Genomic DNA, 25,778 nt, shown 5'->3' with positions numbered 1-25,778 from the left:
TCAGAAACCTGTCTTTGCCACGGCATTAACTGCGTGACCTCGAGCCACTTAACAACTTACCATGTGCCTCAGTTTCCTTACCTGTAAAATGGGGGTACTAATAGAATTTACTTTGTGGGCTTATCAGGATTCTATTAGTTGATTCATGGAAAGTGCTTGAAACAGTGCCCAATAGGTAGCAGGCACTCGATTAGTGTCCATTATGCTTCTACCATCAAGGCTTCAGCAGCCGCGCTCTCTAAGCTTCACCATGGACACTGCCGCGGGGGGTGGCGGAGGAGGACGTGTGCCTTATTCGGCTGAGGGTGGGGGGCTTTCACATCATCCTGAGTTTTTCTTCAGAACAGCATGTTATTACATTTATAGGATAATAGGTTGAACCATACAAAATGGACATTTTAAAAGGCAAAAAGTGGCCTAATCATTTTCAATTTACTTCTTTTGCCTACTGGACTGTGTATGTCTTGAAAGCCTGGGCAAAGTTCATTCCTCTTTCTGGTCCCCAGTCCTTGGCAATGGTTCTGATGCTGAAGGAGGTGCTCAGCGCGTGTGTGTGATGAAGAAAAGACTTGTGGTCAGAACACACATAGCATGTCCATCCCAGAAGGGAGGAAGGGGAGTTCCAGAGAGCAGGGGCAAATATCTGCCCTGATAGCCACACCCCATCCCCAGCACTGCCCCTACCCCAGGATGGGAGTTGATGCTTTCCTCTCTGTCCCATGGTACACAGGCTCCCTTCTAGTATATCACACTTCAAGCTTCACATTGAGGTATCTGCTTTTTCATCTCTCCAACTAGACTGTGCCCTCCCTGAGAGCAGGGTCCCAGATCTATTTGTGGCACCTGTAGGAAGTGCTCAGTTCTCAAATGAATGAATACTGGAAAGTCCTAGCAGGGTTCAGTGGGGTGGCTCCCTTTGTGGGGACTCATTCCTATCTTTAACAGCTTTGTATATTTAGTGAAACAAGGAACCCTTGGTTTGAGGTCCAAGGATGTAGCTTTGGTTTTTCAGGCCCGCTTACTAGGAGTAACTTGGGAAAGCTATTTGACTCCTCCTAACTTCAGTTTCATAATGGATGAGAAAGCCCTTTGTAAATTTTAATTCACTTTGCATATTAGCCAACACTGTATTGACATTAATAGCTATTACTGATGACTCTTTTTAAGCATTAGAAACAGAGCCTGGCACATAATAGGTGGTCAATAAACATTTACCCCATGGACTAGATTTGGAATTCTGAGCACTTGATTGAATTGAGTCCACTTCTGGCTGATAAAGGAGACCTTGGAAGGCTCTGGAAGACGGCAGAGTTTTCCAGGGAGTTGTTTCATCAAAATGTGCCACTTGAAAAGAAAAGAAGCAACTCAATTTCCTTTTTGTAGATTAGGTGTGGAGTGGAGAGGGAATTCACCTTCCTGTCCTTGCTTAAAAATAATTTCAAGTAATTAAACTCTCTGCTTGGGGAAAGGGCAATGCGGACGCCGGGAGAGTCCTCGATCACGAAGGAAGACATAGTCCCTCAAGATGCCTGCAAAGACCAGGCTGGAAGGGTGAACCGAGGCAGAGGTCTGTAGACACAGCATTTGTCTTCTCCAGTGCTCTGAATACCAATGTCCGCTGCAGGCCCAGCGGCAGCACAGGTACCAGCAGGGGTGCACAGGCTTGTCACAGCTCCGCTCTGCCGCTCAGTGGCTGAATTCTCTTGGGCAGCTCACTTTACTTCTCAGAGCCTCGCTTTCCCCATCTGCCAAGTGAGCTTAGAATTTCCAGGCTCACAGCCACTGCCGTGAGGATTAAATGAGGCATCGTGGAGAAAATGTTTGATCTAGTGTTTGTCTCAGAGTAAGTGCTCAATAAATGGTAGTGGTGGTGATGACGATGATGATGATGATGATGGTGATGATGATGGTTATAGTCAAGATGTTTTCTTCAGTCTCGTCAAGATTAGTAAGGAAATTACACTTAAGGAATTAAGAAGGCAGTCATCTGCTTATTCATCCATCCATCCATCCATCCATCCATCCACCCATCCACTACTTAACAAGCCTCTTACCACGTGCCATGCGCCAATGCCAGAGGGCATTGGAGTCAAAGAGATGACTTAGACTCTATGCCTACTGTTAAGGGCACATCGCTTGACTCAATATCTTTTTTTTTTTTTTTCCCCCATATGCGGGCCTCTCACTATTGTGGCCTCTCCCGCTGCGGAGCACAGGCTCCGGACGCGCAGGCTCAGCGGCCATGGCCCACGGGCCCAGCCGCTCCGCGGCATGTGGGATCTTCCCAGACCGGGGCACGAACCCGCGTCCCCTGCATCGGCAGGCGGACTCTCAACCACTGCACCACCAGGGAAGCCCTCAATATCTTTTTGATGCTCCCAGGCAGAGATAAGTTTGAGTCCCTACAGGAATTTAAATGCCTCACCCTCACTTCTGTTATAGAATGTGTCACATTGTATCATGATTATTGATTTGCCTTCCTACCTAACTAGAGTGTGAGTGCTTTAAGGGACCATTTCACCATCATCTTTGTCTTTTCCCACATCGTTATCCCCTATAACCTTCGGCACAAAGCAGGGCCTTATGAAATGGAGCCTGATCCTTTATGCAGCGTAAGAGTACCAGTGGGGATCAGATGAGAAATCCTTGTCAGTCTCTCCTTTTTTTTTTTTGACGTGGACCACTGTTTAAAAGTCTGTATTGAATTTGTTACAATATTGCATTGCTTTTGGTTTATGTTTTGGTTTTTTGGCCCCAAGCACCTGCTATATGCCAGGCCCATGATGTATATCGTCTCATGTATTCTCAGCAAGGTGGGTAGCCTTATGTTATAGATACGGAAATAGAGGCTCAGAGAAGTTAACTACACACACCTAGAAAGTCCAGTGGATCTCAAATCCAGGTCTTACCAGCTTCCTTTCTTGCAGTAAAGCATTTAGAGTGGTAGGAAAGTGGCTGTGAGGCCAAACGTGTGATGGTGTAAACGGATATGGCATGTGTGTGTGTATTGTACACATAGTTAAATTTGAGGAAAGGCATTAACACAGAAAATTCCAAATCCTAGAGGGCAAGGCAGGAGACATAAGTGAAAGAAGCAGGCCAGATAGAAGAAAATAATCTTTGTGCTGGGTATGAGTAGGGAGAGGTGGGGCTGAGGTGAACTGGACGGCACCAGCTTCATGTAAAGTGACCAGAGCTGCCTTGTTCTGGGCACTTGATGACAGTCAGGGAGAGCTCAGTTTTGCCAGACTTTAAAATTTCTCAAGAGTCATGAGAAATCGGAATTGTTATGAGCTTGTCTCTGAATGTTAATAGGGAAGGTGCTGCATTTTAAGAAAACCTTGAACAGGCTTCTCTCACATTCTGAAAGTTCTGAGACTGTGACCCCCAGTCCAGGCCTCTTTGGAAAGTGAATGAGGGGCTTGAGAAGGGTGTTCACCAGCAAGCATCTGACCAGCATTTAGTGCTGACAGTGATTAAGAAAAAAAAGCCCTCTCTTTTCTCAGAGCCCACCTCTTCTGGCCAGAAGGTCTATTCCGAGAAAATCCAAGAGGCGACCAGCCTTTTCTTCCCTCTTCCGCGAGCTCTCTCTGCTCATTGTCAAGATGTCCTCAGTGTCTCCACCTCAGTCTTGGGGACATTACTCCCTTCCTCTTGCTGGACCCTGGTCCTCAGAACTGAATGCAGTCACAGTGACAATGTCCCTCTGCCACAACTGGCCACAGCTCGCTCCCGTTCATTTGCAAGTGACAGAGCTGAAGGTGACCCCATTCTTCTCACCCAGGCACTAGCTTCCTTTCTGATCAGGACTCTTGCAGCTGACAGCTGGGTCATCAGCGGGACTTGCCCATGGCCATGACCGAGACCATGGCCCTCCCAACGCGGGTACCCCCCATGGCCCCGGGGTGGGCACACGTCCCAGAACATCGTTAGTTGGCTCACTTCTTTTGGCTACTTCTGTTTTACTTGGAGACGGAGGAGATGGTGGAAAGGGCAGGAGTGGGATGTGAGGGCTGTGAACGTGACCCTTGACCTGCACTCCCACTGCGTGCCCTGTGCCGGCGCCCAAACCCTTCACATCCCTTCCCACGGCAGCCACCTCCTCAGCTGCTCGCTGTTCCCCTCGTACCACCTTCCCTCGATTCTTCTCACAGCAGCTAGACAGGCCTTTGAAAACCTCACATTAGGTCATGTCACCTGCTTAGTGTGTCTTGCAACACTTAGAGTAAAATCCAAGCTCCTCACCGGACCGAAGGGCCCGCAGCATCCAGCCGGTGACTCCCTCGTCCCCACCTCTCGCTCGTCACATCGCAGCCCCGAGGCAGCGTGCAGTCCCCACTCCTGGCTTTCACCCTCCTGGTCCCTCTGCCCGCACGCCCTTCCTTCCCCGCTGCCACTCCCACCTTCTCGTCATTCCAATCTCCACTCAGACATCAGCTCTCTGGAGAGCCCTTGCCTGCCCCCTATCACTCTACCACGTCTTCTTTTCCCCGTAGCGCGCATCACTAGCTAACATGACTCTGTGGACGCGTGGTTTACTTGCTGACTGCTTGTCCCTCTGCTTTTCCTCCAGTGACAACAAGGGTTCCTGGCGCGTGAAAGGGCCTCCACATGCATACGCTCAGTGGAGGCTCGAAGGAGGGCAAACTACCTGCTCCAGACCTTACAGCTAGCAAAGTGGAACTCAATTCCTAAACCAATGTTACTTCCCTGATCCCTCTGGCCAGGAGCAGTGGAGTTCTGGAAGGGTCCTGCGTGTGGAGGGCGGACATGTGTAGGAACCGCGTTCTGTGAAGGTCAAGAGCATGGGTCGTGTGATTCCTTTAAGGAACATCCATCCCCACCCTCCTCAAAAACTGGCCCCACTGGCTCGAGTTCCCTCTGCGGTCACTGCTCTGTTCTACCACCTTCCAGGGAAGCCGGTGCTTTTCTTTCAAGAGGCAGATGGTGGTTCTTGTCAGCGGTTCTGTGGAGCTGAACCGTGGGGTGAGGCGAGGAATGCTAAAAGCAAGGGCTGCAGCCAGGACGGAATCGCTGGCCATTCTATGACTTTGTGGAGTGTGGTATCTGTGTGCGTGTCTGTGTGTGTGTGTCTGTCTATATGTCTGTGTGTTTGCGTGTGCGTGTGCGTGTCTGCGCATCTCTGTGTATCTGTGTGTGTGTAGAGGCCCTCAGTTGAAGGGATGTGGCTGATAGTTTGCTCTGCACTTAGCTGAAAATGGTAAGAAATGTCTGTGGCAGAAAAGCAATTCCCTGAGCTCTATCGATGGCAAACGATGGGCAAGGAAAGAAGTCGCTGGTGGACCCGTCAGTCCTCACACTGCAGAGCGTGTGGTCCCAACTCAGGGTCAACGTGCGTGGTTTTTATGAAGCTCTGGCTTCCTGTTCCCCTTGGCTCTCATCTCACACCACGTTCTGCCCCCACCTCAGCCACCTTTTGGCCCCCAGACTTGGGTGACCCTTCTGTCCCACTGTGCGGGCACCAGCTCCCCTCCTGCCACAGGTGGCTGCACAGCCCGCTCCCGTCGCCCTCATCCTTCCTTCCTTCCCTTCCTCCGCCTCAGTTTTCAGCTGTTCCCCTCAAGGGTCCCCATCCTTGGGCTCCCCATTTGGGCAGGACCCCATAAAGAGCTCTCCATGTGCCTCTCTCTCCTTCATGATCTTTTCACAGGTGACTGTTTACATTTATTCGGGTTTCTGATCATGCTGGTCTTCCCCATCTGTGTGTGTGTGTGTGTGTGTGTGTGTGTGTGTGTGTGTGTAGTTGTGTGCACATGCGCACAAAGGCAAGGCAGGGGTCTTCTTTGGTTTGCCATATGCCTAGTACAGTGCCTGGTACTTGGCACTGCCGGGCACATGGTCAGATGGATGGATGGACGGATGGGTGGATAAGTGAATCAATGAATTCAGATGCTCTCTGGATTGAATTTTGTGCTCTCTGGTCTCTCATCTCATCCTTCTTCATCATGGGGCAAAATGAAAACATACCTTTGGGTTAAAAGCCCTAGCTTCCCCTCAGTGTACTTCAGCTGGTCATGCCTTTCCTCAAGAGAAGCCCCAGTCATTCTGCTTCCACTTGATAGGAAGACCAAGCTCCTGGGTCGTCCGTACAGAGAAGTTCCCTCCCTTTGAAGCCCACCGGGGCCCAGGGTAGCCACTTCCTCCCCACACCCTGACCCTACCTTCCTTACGTTTCCCTTGGTGGGGGTAGAAATGGCAGGATTATCCCCCCTGCAATGGCCAAAGCTCACTTGATTTGGAATCTGGAAGGTTTGGGGTCAAGGTCACCCCTAATTAGCTCTGAAACCTTGGGGGAACTTCCTTGCCCTCTCTGGGCCTCAGTTTTTTCATCAAGAGCATTGTACTAGATCAGTGTTCCCCAGATTTTAGTAACTGGCCCACCAGTGTTGTGACTTTTGCCATGTTCTTATGTCCCCTGTACTGTTACTTACTTAACATCTTGTTTTAAAGTGGTTTGCCATTTTTTTCTTGAATTTATATTTTATATAATACTACTCTCCAATATAAATGTAATATGAACTACATATGCACTTTCAATTTTCTAGCAGCCTCATTTAAAACAATAAGAAACAGGTGACATAATTTTTTTTTGCGGTACGCGGGCCTCTCACTGTTGTGGCCTCTCCCGTTGCCCAGCCGCTCCGCGGCATGTAGGATCTTCCCAGACTGGGGCACGAACCCGTGTCCCCTGTATCGGCAGGCGGACTCTTAACCACTGCGCCACCAGGGAAGCCCCAGGTGACATTAATTTTATTTTTATTTATTTATTTTTTGTTGTGGTGTGTGGGCATCTCTCTAGTTGTGTCATGTGGGTTTTTCTCTCTCTAGTTGTGGCATGCAGTCTCCAGAGTGTGTGGGCTGTGTAATTTGCAGCACGCAGGCTCTCTAGTTGAGGTGCACGGGCTCAGTAGTTGTGGTGCACGGGCTCAGTAGTTGTGGTTGCCCCATGGCACGTGGGATCTTAGTTCCCCAACCAGGGATTGAACCCACGTCCCCTGCATTGGAAGGCAGATTCTTTACCGCTGGACCACCAGGGAAGTTCCGACATTAATTTTAACAATATATTTTATTTAACCATGTTCATCCAAAAATGTAACACTATAAATTACCCAGATATTTAACTTTTTCTCATACTAAATGTCCAAAGTCTGCTGTGTATTTTACACTTCCAGCAGATCTCTCTATGGATGCTAAATTTTCACTGGAAATCCTTGATCTCTGTTTAGATGTCATAAAATGTACAGTTGAAAGAGTTGAACAACTCAAGTTGTTCCAAGCACACAGTTATTTTCTAATAATTGAGTCAAGTATCAGATTTTAATTGTAAATTAAGTAAAATGAAATGAAATAATAAACTCAGTTCTGCATGTTGTACTGCAGGACTTCCCTGGTAGCGCAGTGGTTAAGAATCCGCCTGCCAATGCGGGGGACACAGGTTCGAGCCCTGGTCTGGGAAGATCCCACATGTTGCGGAGCAACTAAGCCCGTGCGCCACAACTACTGAGCCTGTGCTCTAGAGCCCGCGAGCCACAACTACTGAAGCCCACGTGCCACAACTGCTGAAGGCCACACACCTAGAGCCTGTTCTCTGCAACAAGAGAAGCCACCGCAATGAGAAGCCCGCGCACCGCAACGAAGAGTAGCCCCCGCTCGCCGCAACTAGAGAAGGCCCGCGTGCAGCAACAAAGAACCAATGCAGCCGAAAATAAATAAATAGATAAAAAAAAAATTTTTAAATAAATAAATGTCACGTGCTCAACAGCCACATGTGGCTGGTGGTGACTACAGTGGACAGCATGGACATATGACAATCGTGGATAACAAACCCACCTCCTGTTGTAAACAGAAGGTAGCCTTAAAAATAAATACAATGACAATACAAGAGTGACATTAAATTCTAGCTAGATACTGCTGCCTGCTGAGGTGCCGAGCCCTAGGTCTGCTCTGTGTCTGTTAAAAAGGGAGATTTGGCACATATGTAAAGGTGTTAAAAACACACTGGCACCTAGCTGAGACTCTCCTTTTGATGGAATCAAAAGGATTAAGAAAACTGAAAAGGAATTGAATGCTGCAGCCTTGTACCACCTAAAATGATCCTGCATAAAACATCAACGGACCACCCAAATCTAGATGATCACTCTGCACTCTGAAATTCTGTAGCCTTTTGCTCCTTTACTCTTATCATTTTGCTTCCTCTTCAGAGACCACTAGCATGTGATCTTGCAAAAAGTGAACTAAGCGAGACTTGGAAAAACTAAGTTCTGGTTCAGACTCTGTCATTGCCAGCTCTGTGACTCTGGGTGAGGTCTCAGTTTCCTCATTTTGTGAAACGGAAGTGTTTGGACTCACCAAATACCAGCAGCCATGGAGTGGCAGGCTCTGGGCCCTGGCTAGCCGCGAACTGTCTCATTTTGTCCACAGCATAAGCCCTGTGAGAAAGGCACTGTTCCACTCCTGCAGGCGGAAACGTGGAGGCTCAGACAGATTTGAGCAACCTGCCAGAGCCCCACCAATAGAAGCCACAAAGTTAGAACTTGGATCCAGGTGTGAGGACCACTGAGCCCACGCTGTCAGGTTCTCAGGGCAACTCCCATCCCCCCAAATGGTAGGTTTGTGTTTCAAAACATAATCAACATGAAATGTGCGGTATTTCTTGGAGCTTTTCCTTCCAGCTTATGCCACGTCCCTGGTTTCCTGAGTTGGCATGCTTTTCTGATTTACCCACATTTTCTTTGGGTCTCCATCTCTGTTATTTCTTGCTCCTCCTTTTAGCTTCTTGCTTTTATTCTCCACTCCCTGTTACCCCCTTGGTGTTTCTTGGTGCTTCTGGAAGATGTACCCGCTCTGGAGTTTGTGAACTGCAGCCTGGTGGGCCGTATCAAGCCTGCAGACATGTCTGATTTGGCTCAGGTGATGCTGGCTCACATAGTGTTTTTAAAATTTGTGAATTAGTTGCCAACATTTAAACGCTGGGACATTTCAAATAAAAATCTGGATTTCTAGAGTTTTGGGAACAATTTGGCAACACTGGACCATTGGCTGGAAAGCTGAGTGGTGGCAGCGCTTTCTAACTCCCCCAGGTCCCCCTCCTCCCTGTTATCACCCCCACCCCTCAACCCAGCCTGACTGTCAGTTGTCAGCTGTCATTACACGTGTGCTGCCATTTTCTTATAATAAAGCTGGACAGCAGTACTGAATATTGCTCTGTCATTTTCTAGCTATGTGACCTTGGGTAAGTGTCTCAATGTTCTCATCTGGAAAATGGGCATAATATTTATCCATGCCTCAAAGGGTTGTCGTGAGAATTAAATAAGCTAATGTATGTGAAGTGCTTTGAAGAATCTCTAGCACATAATGAGTGCTACATAAGTGCTAGCAATTATTAAGAGGAAAGGGCAGTGTTTTTGGCATATGTCTCTATCATTGAGAGCCACGTATTTTCAGAAAAACAGCAAGGAAGCACAATTCTATGGATAAGTGAAGCAGTTCTTAAAACTGGCCCATTTTGTTCATTTATACTCTCTGACTGCCCCATGCAGGTATCTGAATTCAAGACACCTGCCCTCCCCAACCCCTAGCATTGCAGGGCTGCTTCCCCTATAAACATCGTCCACGTATTTCAGATCTACATGGAGGTTCAGTGGCGGGATCTGTGTTCCCCTCCCTGCTCCACTTCTGTTCGCAATCCCGGCTGCAGCATACAGGGTGATCTTGCTGGTGGTGCTTGTCATTCTCTGCACTAGCTTTAGCTGAAGACCATTTCGTGTTCTGAACTGATATTATTTCTGGAGGTTTCACTGAACCACAGGCAGCCCTCTTAGGGGTACAAATTCCCTAGGCTTATGATGGCATTGATTGCTTAATCCACTGGATCATTCTCTCCTAGTTTGCCAGGACATGGAGCTTCATATCTGGTGGGTACACGTGGAGTGGAATTGTGCATTTATGGAAAAGACCTATGTACAAAGCAGTGTGTGGCTTCAGGGCTTGAACACATTGACATGTTAGGCAATAAAAACAATGTGAACTACTATTTGTTGAGCCTCTACAATGTGCGAGGGACTATGAGAAACCTTTGTGCACTTCCCTGGTGGCGCAGTGGTTAAGAATCTGCCTGCCAATGCAGCAGACACGGGTTTGAGCCCTGGTCCAGGAAGATCCCACATGCCGCGGAGCAACTAAGCCCGTGCGCCACGACTACTGAGCCTGTGCTCTAGAGCCTGTGAGCCACAACTACTGAGTCCGCGTGCCACAACTACTGAAGCCCGCACGCCTAGACCCTGTGCTCCTCAATAAAAGAAGCCACTGCAATGAGAAGCCCACACACGGCAACAAAGACCCAATGCAGCCAAAAATAAATAAAAATTTAAAAAACAAAAGAAGCCTTTGCATGTTTTATTTCAAATTGCCACAAAACAATACAGGGCACAGAAGTTTAATAACATTTATTGAACTCTTAGTCAGAGACAAGGATTACAAAGCTACTGTTCTGAACCCCAACCCAAGGCCAGCCCAGGCAGCCTCCAGCATAGATACTTCATTGGTCTGTACTTATGTCCCATCTACGGGCCATGTCTCCAACTGAGTAACACAAGCAGAGTCCAGCTTTCCTGGGCCTTTGACAGACCCATCAAGAATGACTTGTCCAATGTCTCACAGTGACTTATTACCAGAACCAATCCTGGAATTCAGGATTCCTCATGTAGTAGTCTTTCTCCCACTGTTATAACAAGAATCCTAAGGCCAAATGAGCATTAAGAGGGGCCAGACAGGTTTTAGAGGAGAATTAGGTGCACCATGTAGGGAATGTTTTGAACTGGGGTGCATGTGTGCTTTTGAGGGGGCAACCACTAAATTATGGTACAAATATACAATGGAATACTATGCAGCTTCATTAAAGAATGAAAAAAGCATTATATATACTGTTCTGGGTGATATATTAAGCGAAAAAACAGCAAGATATAGGATGGTGTGAATAATGTGCTCATTTTGGAGAGAGTAAAAAAAAGGGAGAGTTGAAATCCTCTATTCATATTTGCTTGTATATATACTTAAAAACTCTGAAAGAATAAATAGGAAACTAAGATACTAATGCAGTGGTTACTTGTGTGGTGGTGGTGATGATGGGGTGGATTTGGGAACTGGTGAGCAGGGGAAAGGAATGGGAGGGAGACTTTGCAATGTGTGCCTTTTTTATACTTTTAGGTTTTCAAATAATATGAATGTTATTACCTTTTTAATGTGTGTGTATGTCCACACACACACACACACACACACACACACACACACAGCTGCATAGGAAAAGCAGCCTATTACTCAGCTCTAGTCAATTGCTACTTTCTGGGAACATGAGCTTAATGTTTTCAGTTCTGATTTTTTAAGGGAACCTGGAAATCTATTTTTTTTTTAAATCCCAATTTTTAATTTCAAATTGTTAATATGTAGAAATACAATAGAATTTTTGCATATTAACAGTGTGCAAACATGCTGAACTCAGTTTGTTTGTAGGAACTTTTATTGTGGAGTCTTTGTGATTTTCTATGAAGGTAATTATATCATCTGTGAATAGAAACAATTTAATTTCTTCCTTCCTGTATACCTGGGTTTTTTTTCCTTTTTCTTGCCGTATTGCACTGGCTAAAACGTCCAGTATGATGCTGAATAGGAGTGATGAGAACATCCTTGCCTTGTTTCAGATCTTGAGGGGAAAGCATTCCAACTTTCATCATTAAATGTGATGCTAGCTGTAGATTATTTATAGATGTCCTTTATCAGGTTAAAGAAGTTCTCTCCCTGTTCCTAGTTTGATAAGGTTTCATCAAATGGATGGATGTTGAATTCTGTCAAATATTTTTCTGCATCTGTTAAAATGATTATATGGATTTTCCTTTTTAGTTAATATGGTGAATCACATTGTTACTATGGTGAATGATTTTTAAATGTTGAACTAGCCTTGCATTCCTGGGATAAACCCAATTTGGTCTTACATATTATCCTTTTTATATATTGCTGGATTAGATTTGCTAAGATTTTGTTGAGGATTTTTATGACTATGTTCATGAGGACTATTGGCTGGTAGTTTTCTTGTAATGTCTTTTTTTTTTTTTTTTTTTGTGGTACACGGGCCTCTCACTGTTGTGGCCTCTCCCGTTGCGGAGCACAGGCTCTGGACGTGCAGGCTCAGCGGCCATGGCTCACGGGCCCAGCCGCTCTGTGTCATGTGGGATCTTCCCAGACCGGGGCACGAACCCACGACCCCTGCATCGACAGGCGGACTCTCAACCACTGCGCCACCAGGGAAGCCCTCTTGTAATGTCTTTGTCTGGTTTTGATATTAGGGTAAAGCTGATGTCATAAAGCAAGTAGGGAATTTTCCCTTGATTTCCCTAATTTTTAATGGTGAAACAATGACTTATAGAGCGCTTCCTGTGTGCCAGGCATTGCGTTACGTGCTTAACTTATTTAATACTTACAGAAACTCTATGAAGTATGTACCATTATCATCATCATCCCCACTTTATAGGTGGGGAAGCTGAGGCACAGAGGAGTTAAAGCCACTTGCCTAAAGTCACACAGCTTATAAGTAGTAAAGCCAAGACTCAAACTCCAGAAGTCCAGCTCCAGACTTTGTACTCTTAATCTGTTTACTACATCTTCTCTAAAGATTTTACAGGCGAAAGAGAACACATCTGGAGGGCTCAGCCCAGCTTAGCAGCCACCATTCTTCCACCTGTGGTTAACAACAACAGTAACTAGCACATGTCAAAGCACTTACTACCTGCCAGGCTACAGACTCATCATCTCCTTTCATCTTGCACCAGCCCTCAGAGGCAGGCAGGCAGTTGTAGAAATGCTCCCTTCTGCTGGGTGGCATGCAGTTTCAGGCTTCATCTTCTTCACTTTGTCTCCCTTAACATCCACTGTGCCTTTCAGAAGGTAAAATTTTAAAAATGTCTTTCAAATCTCAGTTTAATTTTCCACTACTCCTTCCTTATCAGGGGGGCTCAGCCGTCCTCCCTCCCACTCTCTTCCCCCAGGCATTCAGGCTCATCTTTCCCTCTTGCACTGCCTTTTGCTTTGCACTGTCTTGTCCCAGCTGTGGCCCAATCAGTGTCCCCAACTCTGCTTTGTTGGTTTATTGTATGTGTTTTGAAAAGTTGGAAACATTTTGCTTATTTAAAATGGAGGAGGAAAGAGATGGAGTTTTAGGAACAGCTGGGACACCAATTTTCTCCAGTGAGCCCACAGCACGGAGAACTGAAGTTAGTTAAAAGAACTAGTAGTAATGAAGGCAGTAATGAAGGCACTGGATGCAATGGAAAGGTGTTTGCACGCTGGCTGGACTGTGTGACTGTAGATGAGACGCTCCACTTCTCTGAATCTCAGTTTGCTCTTCTGTAAAATGCGTTCAGGGCACGTACAGGTCACAGGGATGTGGTGGGGATTCACTGCAATAATACAAGCATTTAATACAGGAAAAGATCCAGTGTGGTCCACAGTCCAGGCCCTGTGCTAAGCCATTTTAACATAGGTTATCTTATTTAATATACACTGCCTGTGTACTACCGTTACCACCATTTTATAGGTAGGGAAGATTGTGGTACAGAGAATAAGAATTCTTAAGTGGCAGAGCTTTGCCTATACTTCACATTAGAACCCTCTGGATCCCACACCAGACCAGTTAAGTTGGACTGTCTGGGGTAATTCCTAGAGGCAGGGGATTGGACCACATGGCCTTTCCCAAGCTCTTCCTTTCAATCTAGAGGCTGAAAGTGCTAAGAAACAGCCCGGCTTTCCCCTAGTTACTAGCTCCCCTGTTGCCAAACAGCTATTCCCCATCGCTCTTTCACTCTCCAACCACCATGGCGAGAATTTGGAATTGGGGTGAGTCCACTGCCAGGAAAAGTGACTCAATTAAAATCTCAGTTTTCAACAATATTACCAAGCCCTGTGGTCTGTTACTTCACACCCAGCATAGCTGAGCCTCCCAGTCGGAGGCCAGGTAGCAAGGGTTTGCGAATTGCTGGGGCTAGGGGCAGGGCAGGGAATACTGTAGTGAGCTCAGACAGAGAAGCACCGCACTGAGCTGAGTGCTCTTCTCAGCATGCTTCCCAGTCCCTTCTCTGGCTCAGGCAGGGCTGAGCAACCCCCCACCTCCTTATAACCAAGGCAGCTTTATGATAACCACAACTACAGCAGCACAGCAGCAATCAATGTGTGGTGTGTCAGGCACTGAGCTGTGCGCTTCACTTGCACCCTTGCCTCCATCCACATCTTTACTTCTCACCACAATTTCAGGGGTAGGTACTCTCATAATGCCCATTTTACAGATGTGGAAACTGAGGGACAGAGACATGAAAGGTTCATAGATTAATACCCAGCTCTGCTTCATTCTACAGTCTGCATTCTTAGTCACTAGGACATACTTGTCTGCCCTTACGGTTTTGAGAGAATGACTTAAGGATTTCACTTTCGAACCACCTTGCAAGCCATTAACAAAACCCATGATCTTCCTGCAAGCCTGGCTTCTCCAATCGATTTTCTCCAGAATGTTTGGTCCTTCTGCATCCATCACAAGCTCCATGTATGAGCTCCTTGACCTCAGAGGCTGCGTCTCAGGGGTCTCTGAGTCCCTTTTTTACACCTCCTTAGCCCTTGGCACACAGTAGGTGGTCATAACTCTGAATGTATGAACACATCAATGCCCTTCAAGTTCTAACCACAATCTCCCACTCTTTTAAGTCTCTAAGTCCTGAGCTCAGCCTTGAAGAGCATGTGCCTGGTATATAATAGGTGCCAATGTCAATGGGTCAGGAAGGTCCTAGCTGGCATAGGAGTTAAGCCGTAAAGGTGTGTGGTACCTTGACTCCCACCTTGAGGTGTTTGAAGGTCTGAGCTTTCCTTCATTCTCCCCATCCTCATTTCCCTGCTCTGGACCCTTAGAGTCTCTCCTCGTCCTTACGGTTCTGTCCCTTAAGGAGTTTTCAGAAGAAAAGCCTGAGAGAGTAGTTACTCTTGAGTCCAAAGAGGAGATGGAGGGGTGAAGGGTAGGAGTCAGAAAGGGGCCCTGTCACTTCTCTGTTTCAGCAAATAACCAACCTTCTCAAAAACACTCCCCAAAGGAGAGCTCTGGAGAGGCTCAGGGGGGCCAACATGGGGAGGTGGGAACTGGGCCGAAATCAGTTCCAGCTCTAGGTAATTACAGGACACATGCCACCACCCCAGCAGGGCGAACCAGGCTAGCCTCTCTGCGAGGGCAGCCAGAGCAATGTTAGTGATAAAATTCCCATCACTCACTGGGGGAGAGGCTCAGCCTTAGCAAACTTATGGTTTCTCGAACCTGCCAAATTTGGGAGGGAGGATTTATTTAAACAACCTTAGCAGGGTCCGTGACTACCAAGATGAATGTTTTGGAAAGGAAATCTCACAAGGCTCTCAGAAATCCAGCTCCCAAGTTCCCAGGATCCCAGGATGCTAAAGACAGTGGGGTTGATGAAGCTACGATTCTAGGCTTTACATAGATTGGATTTTTTTTTTTCCTTTCTTTCTGTCGCTCTCTCCCATCTGCATGGAAGTGACCTTTAGGAATCTTTCTGCCACAGAGACTGTCTCAGGGACTAGCTGGAAGAAAGGTCCCTCTCAAGCTGGAGCCTCAGGAAGCCCGCCCCCGCCTCAGGCGACCATGGCCAGCACCAACTCCCCCCTCCCCCCTCAGTAAGCCCCTTCCCAACAGCTCAGCTCTCTTCAGGAACTCAGGACAAGTCTCAGCTATACTTTGGACAGGAGGCTAGGATGTGGGACCCGCCAGAGATGTGCAGCAGCTCTGAGCTGCCTAGGGTGGGTGGACCAGGAGGCAAAGCCCAGGGGTGAGGCATGTCCTCAAGGAGACTGTGACCCCCTGAGGTGGCGGCCTTGGCAGCCCGCGTGTATCTCTGCACCCTTGCCCTGTCCAGGGCATGGCTCCGGAGCCGCCCCGACTCTTTCTAGCCGGTCTGGAGACCCGTTCCTCAGGGTGGCAGCGGGGGCTCATCCCTCGCTCCATCCCAGCGCCCCCCGGGGGCCAGAGAGTGCCCAGGATCAGGGGTTCCAGCTTCATCTCGGGTCAGGCGGCGACACGCCGCGGGGCAGAGGGGCAGAGGTGCCCCTAGTCTGGGGGCGACGGGAGAGGGGAGGCCCCCGCGAAACCATCTGTCCGGACTTGCAGTCGAGTCACACGCACAGCCCTTCTGGACCCCCTCACGGGCGCCGACCGCTTCAGTCGCGCACACAAATACACACAGACACGCTCGAATCCCGCGCACTCACACCGACCGCACTCACACCCTGCCCATCGCCTGCCGCGTACACTCGTGAGACGCACACACGCACGGTCCCCGCCAGGCCACCGCAACTTCCTTTCCCCCAGCCTGGAAATGTCCGCAGTTGCCCTTAAGGCGTAAACTTTTTCAGAGGGGGCGTCAGGGATCGCTCCGAGAAGGTGGCTAGGCCTGGGGATCCCGGGCAGGGTCACCCCGCATTCGGGGCTCCCGTCTTCCCTCCCTGTCCCCCACGCCCCTCACCTGGTAAACCGAGGCACAACAAGAGGCTGTAGTAGACCACGGGCACGAAGCCCAAGCCGCAGGCCCAGCCGGGGGACCAGGACAGCGAGCTGTTGGCTACGAGGTGGGCGTGCGTGTGCTCCATGAGCGCGCCCCTCGCTCGCCTCAGCTCTGCGCCCGGCCTGCCAGCCCTGCTCTGGACGCCGGCTCGGTGGTGGCTGCCGCCGAGGCAGCAGCTGGAGCAGCAGCGCCTCTCCCTGCAGGACTTGCTTCTACCCTCGGCCGTGGTCCCCTCTGCTCCCTCCGCACCTGCTCGCCTGGAGTCCCGGCTCAGCCCTCCCGCAGGGCGCAGGGCGCAGGGACTCGGGAGGGGCTCCCGGAGCCCGGTTGTGCACCTCCCACCTCCGACCCTCTAGGCTCCCGCCTCGGAGCCGGGGGGCTGGGACGCCGCTCCCCGCAGCCAATCAGCAATGCCTGGACGCGGTGGAGGTGGAGGGGGGAGATGCTCGGGAGGAGGGGGTCCCAGCTGCCTCTCTCGGCTTCGGATTCTGGATTAGAGATGGAGTTAGACCTGGGAACACCAGAGGAAGTCTGGGTGGGAACAGACTACCCTCATCTCCCCACCGCATGGGAGGGGCGTGGTGTGGGTGGGACCTGCTTCTCCCGCAAAGGCTCCGTACTCCTCCAGCGTGTCCTCAGTTTGCCTTTCTCAACCTTCCCCCCAGCCACTTCTTTTTCCCCCAAGCGCCCGCGCCCCACCCCCTGCCAGGGCTTCGAGTCCATCTCCATATTGAGAATTCTCCACCCAGGGCAGGGGGTGGGAAGAGGAGGCTGTAGGAGCGAAGATGCTCTAGGCTTGTCCGTTCTCCTGGACCAGAGGAGCTGAGCTTAGAACTACCATATGACCCAGCAATCCCACTACTGGGCATATACCCTGAGAAAGCTGTAATTCAAAAAATCATGTACCCCAACGTTCATTGCAGCACTATTTACAATAGCCAGGACATGGAAGCAACCTAAGTGTCCACCCACAGATAAATAGATAAAGAAGATGTGGCACATATATACAATGGAGTATTACTCAGCCATAAAAAGAAACGAAATTGAGTTATTTGTGGTGAAGTGGATGGACCAGAGTCTGTCATACAGAGTGAAGTAGGTCAGAAAGAGAAAAACAAATACCATATGCTAACGCACATATATGGAATCTAAAAAAAAAAAAAAAAAGGTTCTGATGAACCTAGGGGCAGGAGGAATAAAGATGCAGACGTAGAGAATGGACTTGAGGACACAGGGAGGGGGAAGGGTAAGCTGGGACGAAGTGAGAGAGTGGCATGGACATATATACACTACCAAGTATAAAATAGATAGCTAGTGGGAAGCAGCTGCATAGCACAGGGAGATCAGCGCGGTGCTTTGTGTCCACCTAGAGGGGTGGGATAGGGAGGGTGGGAGGGAGACACAAGAGGGAGGGGATATGGGGATATATGTATATGTATAGCTGATTCAGTTTGTTATACAGCAGAAACAAACACAACATTGTAAAGCAATTATACTCAATAAAGATGTTAAGAAAAAAAAAAGAAAGAAAACAGAAAAAAAAAAAAGGAAGTGTGCGTTCATCTGAGTGTGTGTGTTGGCTCTGGGGGAGGCCAGAGGTGGACTGTCCCTGAGCTGAGTGCCTTTGAATGGAACGTGGGCAGGGTTGCAGAAGCCCTCCACATGGAGCCCTCCTGCCAGGGATGGGATGTTGCAGCCACTCAGACACACTCATCCACACTCACACAGACGCGATACTCAGTCATGGGGACACAATCACACTCTCAGGGGGCATGTGGAAGCCCTCTCATCCCACATCCAGCCACGTGAAAACACAGAGGCATCTTTGTCAACGTGCACAATGACCACACTCACGCGACACACCAAACACACACTCAGACTCACGTGGGAGCTACCTGGGGGTGGTCTAGTGTTTGAGGGTTGAGTGAAGGATAAGAGAGGTAAAGCAGGTGGGATCTAGGCAATCTTGGAGAGTTGGGGTGAACGGGCACCCCCTTCTCCTCAGGGTAGGCAGAGGGAGAGTTCCCCATGCAGCTCTTCTGTGGGCCACAAGAGAATTGGGAAGGGAGATACACCTGGGGCTCAAGGCAGTGCATGTGAGAGAGTTAAAGATTCTGCAGAAATCCCAAGGAGAGGTGGGGCTGAGCAGCTGTCATCCCAGGAGCATGTGATGGGCTCAGAAAAGACTATGACCCCACTCTGCGCCCCGACAGCCCCCCCTCAATAACATTTATTGCAGGGGGAAGGGGACTGGGTGGGCTTTCCCCAGCCTCTCCAGGTCTCCCAAGATGGAGGAGACCTTTGCCCCTTCTGCCCAACAAGGGGCCTGTGTCCAGTTCCCATCACTGCTAGGATTCTTAGATCATTACATATCGTTGTTAGATTATTACACAGTCATGTGGGCCCAGTGAGGCCAGGTCTGATATCTCAAGCCAAGTTAGATATCAAAAGTTTGTTGTGTACTCTCCCATTTAAATGTGACTGCCCCAAACAAAAACAAAACAAAGAACCCCAGTGCATTGATAAATAGAGCAGTGTCATCATAGAGGCTTGACAAATAATTGTTCAAGAACCTATAGATTAGATGTGTCTACAGGCAACTAGACTGAGATGCGAAACTGGGGTTGGGGAGGGGCAGGTGTATGTGATTTGACAAAGCTCCCCGTCTATTCAGAGATCTCCTTACCTTGCGAACCATGGATAATGCCTCAGGGCTTTTGCACTGGCTCTTCCCTCAGCTTGAAGTGCTCTTTCTCCATAAAGCTGAATTAACCTGCTTCTGCAGGTCTTTGCTTATACGTCTCCTTCTCATTGAAGCTTTCCCTGACAATACTATTTAAAATGGAAATTTTCACACAACCCCTGTCCAGAACGCTCACTTCCTCTGCCCCTTCCCTGCTTGATTTTTTTCCATACGCTTAGCACCATGGACATACAGTATACAATTTAATTATTTAGTTTGTTTCTTGTCTGTGCTTCTACACAGAGCTTGCGTTTTGCAGATTCTCAACAAACATGGAAAGAATAGAGGGTCCCAGCACAACTGACCTAGGGCGTGCCGGGCAGGGGAAAATGAGTTTATCTTTGTCTTTGTGGAGTGTCAGCACATTGGATGCTGATAGGGTTGGGGTAGGGCACAATCCTAGGTTTAGCATGTCGTTATCATATATGGCTGCTACTTTAAAAATAATTTGTGTGGTTTGATTCTGGGACTCTAGTTAGAGACTCTTTATAAAACTAGAGACTTGACTGGGCAGAGGGACTGGGCTGCATGGGGAATCTTAACACGTCTTGTTTCTGAGCCTCCCTTTCCCCATCTGTAAAATGGGGATGAAGGAAACCAGGTATGCCTCATTCTAGGGATGCGGAGCAGGGAGAAATGGTATGGAGTAGCAGAGATGGTGCAGACTGCAGTTCTGGAGAGCAGGGAATTGGACTGGGTTCTCTGCTGCTCTATTGAGAGCCTTGGCAGCCTGTCAATGTCCAGGTTTCCTGGGAAATGGATGGGTGGGAAGAGAAGAACTTTAAGGTCCAAGGTCAGGCGTTGGGTGTTCTTGGTCCTGGGGGAGGGACATGATGAGTCAACAACAAAGTCTGTTTAATTTTGCTCAAGCGCTGACCCACTTGACTGGCTCTGTAAGACAATGGAGTATGTGAGCTGACAACTGTGGTTGGTGAAATTCATATACTTATTTATTTTCAACAGACTTTCACTGGACATTTGACATGTGTTGACCAGGACTGGCTACATAATTGCAGGGCCTGTTGCAAAAATGAAACTGTGGGGCCCTTGTTCAAAAATTAAGCATTTCAGAGTGGTAACAGCAGAGCATTAAACCAAACATGGAGCCCTTCTAAGCGAGGGGCCTGTGTGACAGCACGCCCATGAACCTGGCCCTGCTTAGGGTACAGAGGTGGGTAATAAGAGTTAACATTGATTGGGGACTTATGAAACAGGTATGTCTTCACTCATTTTATCCTCATGATAACACTGGAAGGAAGGTACAGTTATTAGCCCCATTTCACAGGTGAGAAAAACAAGGCACAGAGAAGTTTAGTAATTTGCCAAGGCCACCTGGCTGGGATTAGGTTGCAGGTGGTCTGGCTTCAGAGCCTGTGCTGTAACCACTGGGAGGAGCTTAGTTTAGTGGAGAGACATGTATCCAACAGAAAACTATTACACAATGTAAGGTGGGCTCCATGTGACACTAGGGCTGGGACTTCATCTGTCTTGTCCTCTGCCGTATCCCAGTGCTAAGAACAGTGCCAGGTAGGTGTCCAGCGATAAATCTTAAATGAATGAGTAAATAAATATAATAGATAGATATGGAGAGTGTTAGGGATGGGGGTTGCAAACTCAAATACCTATGAGCCTGGGCAGGTAATAAACATGAGTGAGGCAGAACCATTGTTCATTCTTCAGTTCCATAAGGAAATAGGCTATTTCCCATTTTTCTGGTGACACCTAGCCTTTTTGGTCGAGCTTTCATTTCTCCGCCCTTTGACAGAGACAGTGGTATAAAGTAATAATTCTTTAAGAAAAACAGTAGCACAAATATAATATAAATTGTAACTAACACTTTATTCAGTGTTGGGAAGGCAAAAGGGAGAAGTGGGGACTATAACAAACTAGAATTGTCTGCCAGCCACTGTACTGAGTTCAGGGTATACAGTTGTTCTAAAAAGTTGGTCTCTGCTTTCCTGGATCTTAAGTGCAAAAGACAGGCATGAATTAATCCATCTGATACCATAAACAGACAGACAGACAGACACACACACACACACACACATAATTATAAACTTAGATAAATGCTTTACAGAAAAAGTCATAGGAATGAGAAACCACATACTAGTGATATCCGATGTGGTTTGGCAATCAGGGAAGGCTTCTTTGAGGAAGCAATATTTAGACCTGAAAAAAGATGTGAAAGATGAATAATAGTTAACTAAGGAAGGGATGCGGGGCTGGGAGTGAGGAGAGCATCTCAGGGAGAAAAAAGAGCAAGTGAAAAGGTCCTGGGGTGGGAGTGAGAAGGACTCTTTGAAGAACCAGAAGACCAGGGAGACTGGGGTGCAGTGAGCTGGAGAGTACATGGAGCCGGTTGCGGTTGGAGAGTGGGAAGGGCCTTGTGGCCTGTGGTGAGGAGTTTGGTCTTTACCTCTGGTTTTCAGCAGGGGAGTGCCAGGTTTAGATTTGCATTTTAAAACATTTGCTTTGTCAGAGAGGTGGAGGACTGATGGAAGGGAGACAAGAATGGGGGTGGGAAGACAAGTCATGAGGCTGTCAAGTTGGACATGTGAGAACTGATGTTGTGTTGAACTCTGGTGGTGATGGTGATGGAGCGGACTGCCTCCCAGCAGTTATAGGAAAGCGAGCGTGGGTGGGGGGAGGAGGAAGGGGAGGGGGAGGGGGACACACCTGGACAGAGAGGGAGAGACAGAGAGGAAAAGAAAAAGAGAGACAGTGAGGGAGAGACAAAGAAGTGGAGAGAGACACAGGGAGGCAAGGAATAGACGAATAGACAGAAAGACAGACAGACTGATAGGGAGAGAGACACACATAGTGATTATGACTGAAATTATTCAGGATGGAAGGGCTGGTGAAAGGGCGCTTAGAGCACCCTAGGCCCACGGTGCGGACCTGCCCAGTCCCCCACCTCCCATAAGAGTGTAACTTTTCCGCTGGTCCCTCCTCCCTTTTACAGACTTCTCACCCTCGAAGCCTTTCCTAGTCTGCACACCCCCTGTAGCTCCCTGCACAGATCCCCCCTCCTCTACAACACCACACCCTGCTGCTGCTCAGGTGTTACCTGTTACCTGCAGTTCCTGGATTCAGATGGCCTCATGGGCAAGGTCAGTTTCCTTCCCTTTTGAATTCTTAATGTAGGAATTCACTGGGGGGTGTGTAGTGGGTCCTTGAACATAGACCTGGGCGTGAATCCCAGATCAGCTCACTACTGTGTATTCATCAGGAATCTTTTTATTGAAATCAATATAACAAAGCTCAAACCAGCTTAAACTTTAAAAAGGAATGTATCAACTCATAACTGAAAAATATAGAAGTTTGCTGAACTTTAGGACTTGCTGGATCCAGGAGCAAAAAGTACTTGTCCCTTTCCACCAATGGGCCCTGCTTTGCTTTGGATTAGCTACATTCTTATACAGGCTCTTACAACATCATAAAAAGATGGACTCCAGCATCCCTGGATGTATCCTAACAGCTTAGTAACCTGAGCTAAAATAGAAGTTTCGCTCTTGTCGGACCAGCCCTTCTCATGTGCCCATCTCAATCCAACGCACGAGTTGAGTTGGATTTCTGAAGACAGACCCAAACGCACTGGTTGGCCGGGTGGGGCTCACGGGTCCAGCGATGGAGCCAGAAGAAGGGGTCAGTTCTTCCCAAACCACATGGACTGTGAGATAAGGTAGACCATGTATCCAAAGGAAACTTGGAATTCTGTAACAGGAGAAATGGGGATAGATGCTGGGCAGGTACAACCAGCACATCTGCAGGCTGAATTCAGCCCATGGGATGCCAGTTTGCTAGTCCTCTGTCATAGCGAAGTCATAGGTTTTGTTCCATTTTAAAATGATTTATTTAATTTAAAAACCAGACCTTATATTTTAGAGCCGTTTTAGGTCACAGCAAAATTGAGCGTAAGGCAGGGAGATTTCCCATATCTCCTCTGCCCTCACACATGTAGATCCTCCCACATCATCGACATCCCGCACCAGAGTGGCACATTTGTCAGAGTGGCACATTTGTTACAACTGATGAACATGACACACTATTATCACTCAAAATTCATATTTTACATTAGCCTTCACTCTTGGTGGTGCACATTCTATGGGTCTGGACAAATATATAAGGACATTAGCCATCATTGTAGCATCATAAAGAATATTTTCACTGCCCTAAAAATTCTCTGTGCTTCACCTATTCCTCTCTCCCTTTCCCTAACCCCCCCTTTTATTTTTATGTCAAAAGTATCTTGTGTATGAACCATAAACAAACACTGAACTCTAGTTAGTGACATGCATACTGAAATTCTGGAGTTAAGTGTGTCACTGTGAGTGGCATGCAACAAAAAATGAAATGGATTGGTGACTAGAGGGAAGGGAGGATAGATATGTGTTAAAGCAGGAGATATTAATAGTAGAGTCTAGGTCATGGGTATATGAGTTTTCACTCTCTTTCACTTTTTACGTATCCTTGAAAATTCTAATAGCAAAATATAGGAAAAAATATCTTGTGTAAGTTCTCTTGGCCAAGCAGGTTATTACAAGCTATTGTTGAAACCAACCCCTCCTGGTGGTGGTGCAGCTCTTTAGACATCCAGCCTTCAGAGATGTTGCGGGAGACCCTTCCGTCCCTGCTATTACTCTGTCAGAATGGTACCTGGCATTTTCCCCTGATGCTCCGGGTTCTCTGCTGCCGTTGGCCAGCTCTGCTAGAGCTCTTACCAGTTTGTCTGCAGCCTCTTGTTTGCTTTCCTTGCGTTTTGGGGCTGTGTTGGTTTTACTCCGTAGGCATGGCTTGTGGTTGAGGCCGTCTTGGTGAGCTGCTGAGGATTCATTCCAGCACTGTGTGTAACAGCCATGGGCTAAGTTCTTTGAGAGGTGCATCGATTCTCATAGAATTTGGATAAAGTCTTTTGTTGCTTGTCATTGACCTGTCAAGTGGTCAGGGGCTGCCACAGAGCAGGAAGAGAATATTTCCGCAATTGCGTGCTTCTCTCCCCCTACAGCCCAGTGGGGGGATAAAAGAGTCCAAGTCACAGCTGGGTAAATTTCATCAGCAGGCAAAGAATAGCTGTTGATGAGGTGAAGGAAATGGGCCTTTGAGAGGAAGGGAGGTGAGGGTTAGGAGAGAGAGAGAGAGCGAGTGTGTGTGTGTGTGTGTGTGTGCGCACATGTACATGCACGTGTATACACGCACAGGTATTTATATATGTGTGCATGTGTGCGCATGCCTGTGTGATGTACCTGCACGTGTATATGTGTGTGTATGTGTGCACACACGGGTGTATGTGTGTGTAGTTGTTAGATTGAGGGAGGGCACGTGTGTGTGTCTGTACGGGTGTGTGTGGGTGGTAGATTGAGGGAGGGTGTAATTGACCAGACTGTTGCAGCAGGAGGAGCACAGTCTTTTCTCTCCTTCAGAGAGACACGTGAGACTTCTGAATAGCCTTTAAGACTCACTTTGCTCCTGTCATCTTACCTGACAGAAGTGAGTTGGAGGAGAGGGAGAAAAGAGACAGGAGATGGAGGAAAGAAACAAAACCAGTCTGTCTCACCGAATAACCTGTTTCCTATCAGGTGGGGAAACGTGTTTATTGGCAAAAAGTAAAACAAAGAAGTCGTATCTGAGAGTGACACATGGTGATTACTTAAGCATTTAAGTAGTCTCTGGGCAGTGATTATTTCACATTTAGGGGCTGTGCAGGATCTTATTCCCCTTCTTAACACATCCTGATTTCCTTTTAGAGCGTGAGCCTCCCCGCTGGATGTGCTCTCAGGAGAGTGAATTCAGGAGCCTGCCAACACTTTATGGAAGCAGAAGAGGCCAGATCCTTTGAGCCAGGACAGCCAGGGGCACACAGGTGTCCTCAATTGGGTCAATTAGACTCCGTCCTCCGGGGCTTAGAATCTTGAATGAGTAGAACATGGGCAGGAGAGCTAGATTTCATTCATCTCCGTGGGGACGGCCCAAGAGGACTCACCTGCTCTGGGTCCATTTCTGTGATTCATGTTTCCTGCCAACTCCCAGATCTATGGCTTCCAGCTTCCTTGTGAGCCCTCTAATATCTCCTCACGCCCATGTTCGTGGCAGTATTATTCACAGTCGCCAAGATGTGGCTACAACCTAACGTCCATCAATGGATGAATGGACAAAGAAAATGTGGTGTATACATACAACGGAACATTATTCAGCTTGAAAAAGGAAGCAAATCCTGCCATTTGTGGCAACATGGATGAATCTGGAGGACTTTAGGCTGAGTGAAATAAGCCAGTGGCAGAGAGACAGGTACTGCATGATTCCCTTTCCATGGAGTATCTAAAAGAACAAACTTATAGAAGCAGAGTAGAATGGTGGTTGCCAGGGGCTGGGGGTGGATGGGAATGGAGAGTTGCTACTCAAGGGGCATGAAGATGAAT

The 25,778-nt window shown here is 48.0% G+C and overlaps 1 protein-coding gene across 1 annotated transcript in view; it reads right to left on the bottom strand.

Annotated features, from left to right (window-relative positions):
* The window catches only part of GPR139 (G protein-coupled receptor 139), a 39,773-nt gene extending 23,069 nt beyond the window's left edge, over window positions 1-16,704 (bottom strand). Inside the window, exon 1 of the mRNA XM_067705117.1 lies at window positions 16,581-16,704. Within this exon, the coding sequence (XP_067561218.1) occupies window positions 16,581-16,704 (124 nt within the window). The remainder of the gene's footprint in view (window positions 1-16,580) is intronic.
* Window positions 16,705-25,778: the final 9,074 nt, after the last annotated feature.

Source organism: Pseudorca crassidens, chromosome 15 (genome assembly GCF_039906515.1).
Source record: "Pseudorca crassidens isolate mPseCra1 chromosome 15, mPseCra1.hap1, whole genome shotgun sequence".
NCBI lineage: Eukaryota > Metazoa > Chordata > Mammalia > Artiodactyla > Delphinidae > Pseudorca > Pseudorca crassidens.
This window is presented reverse-complemented; position numbering and strand designations above follow the sequence as displayed.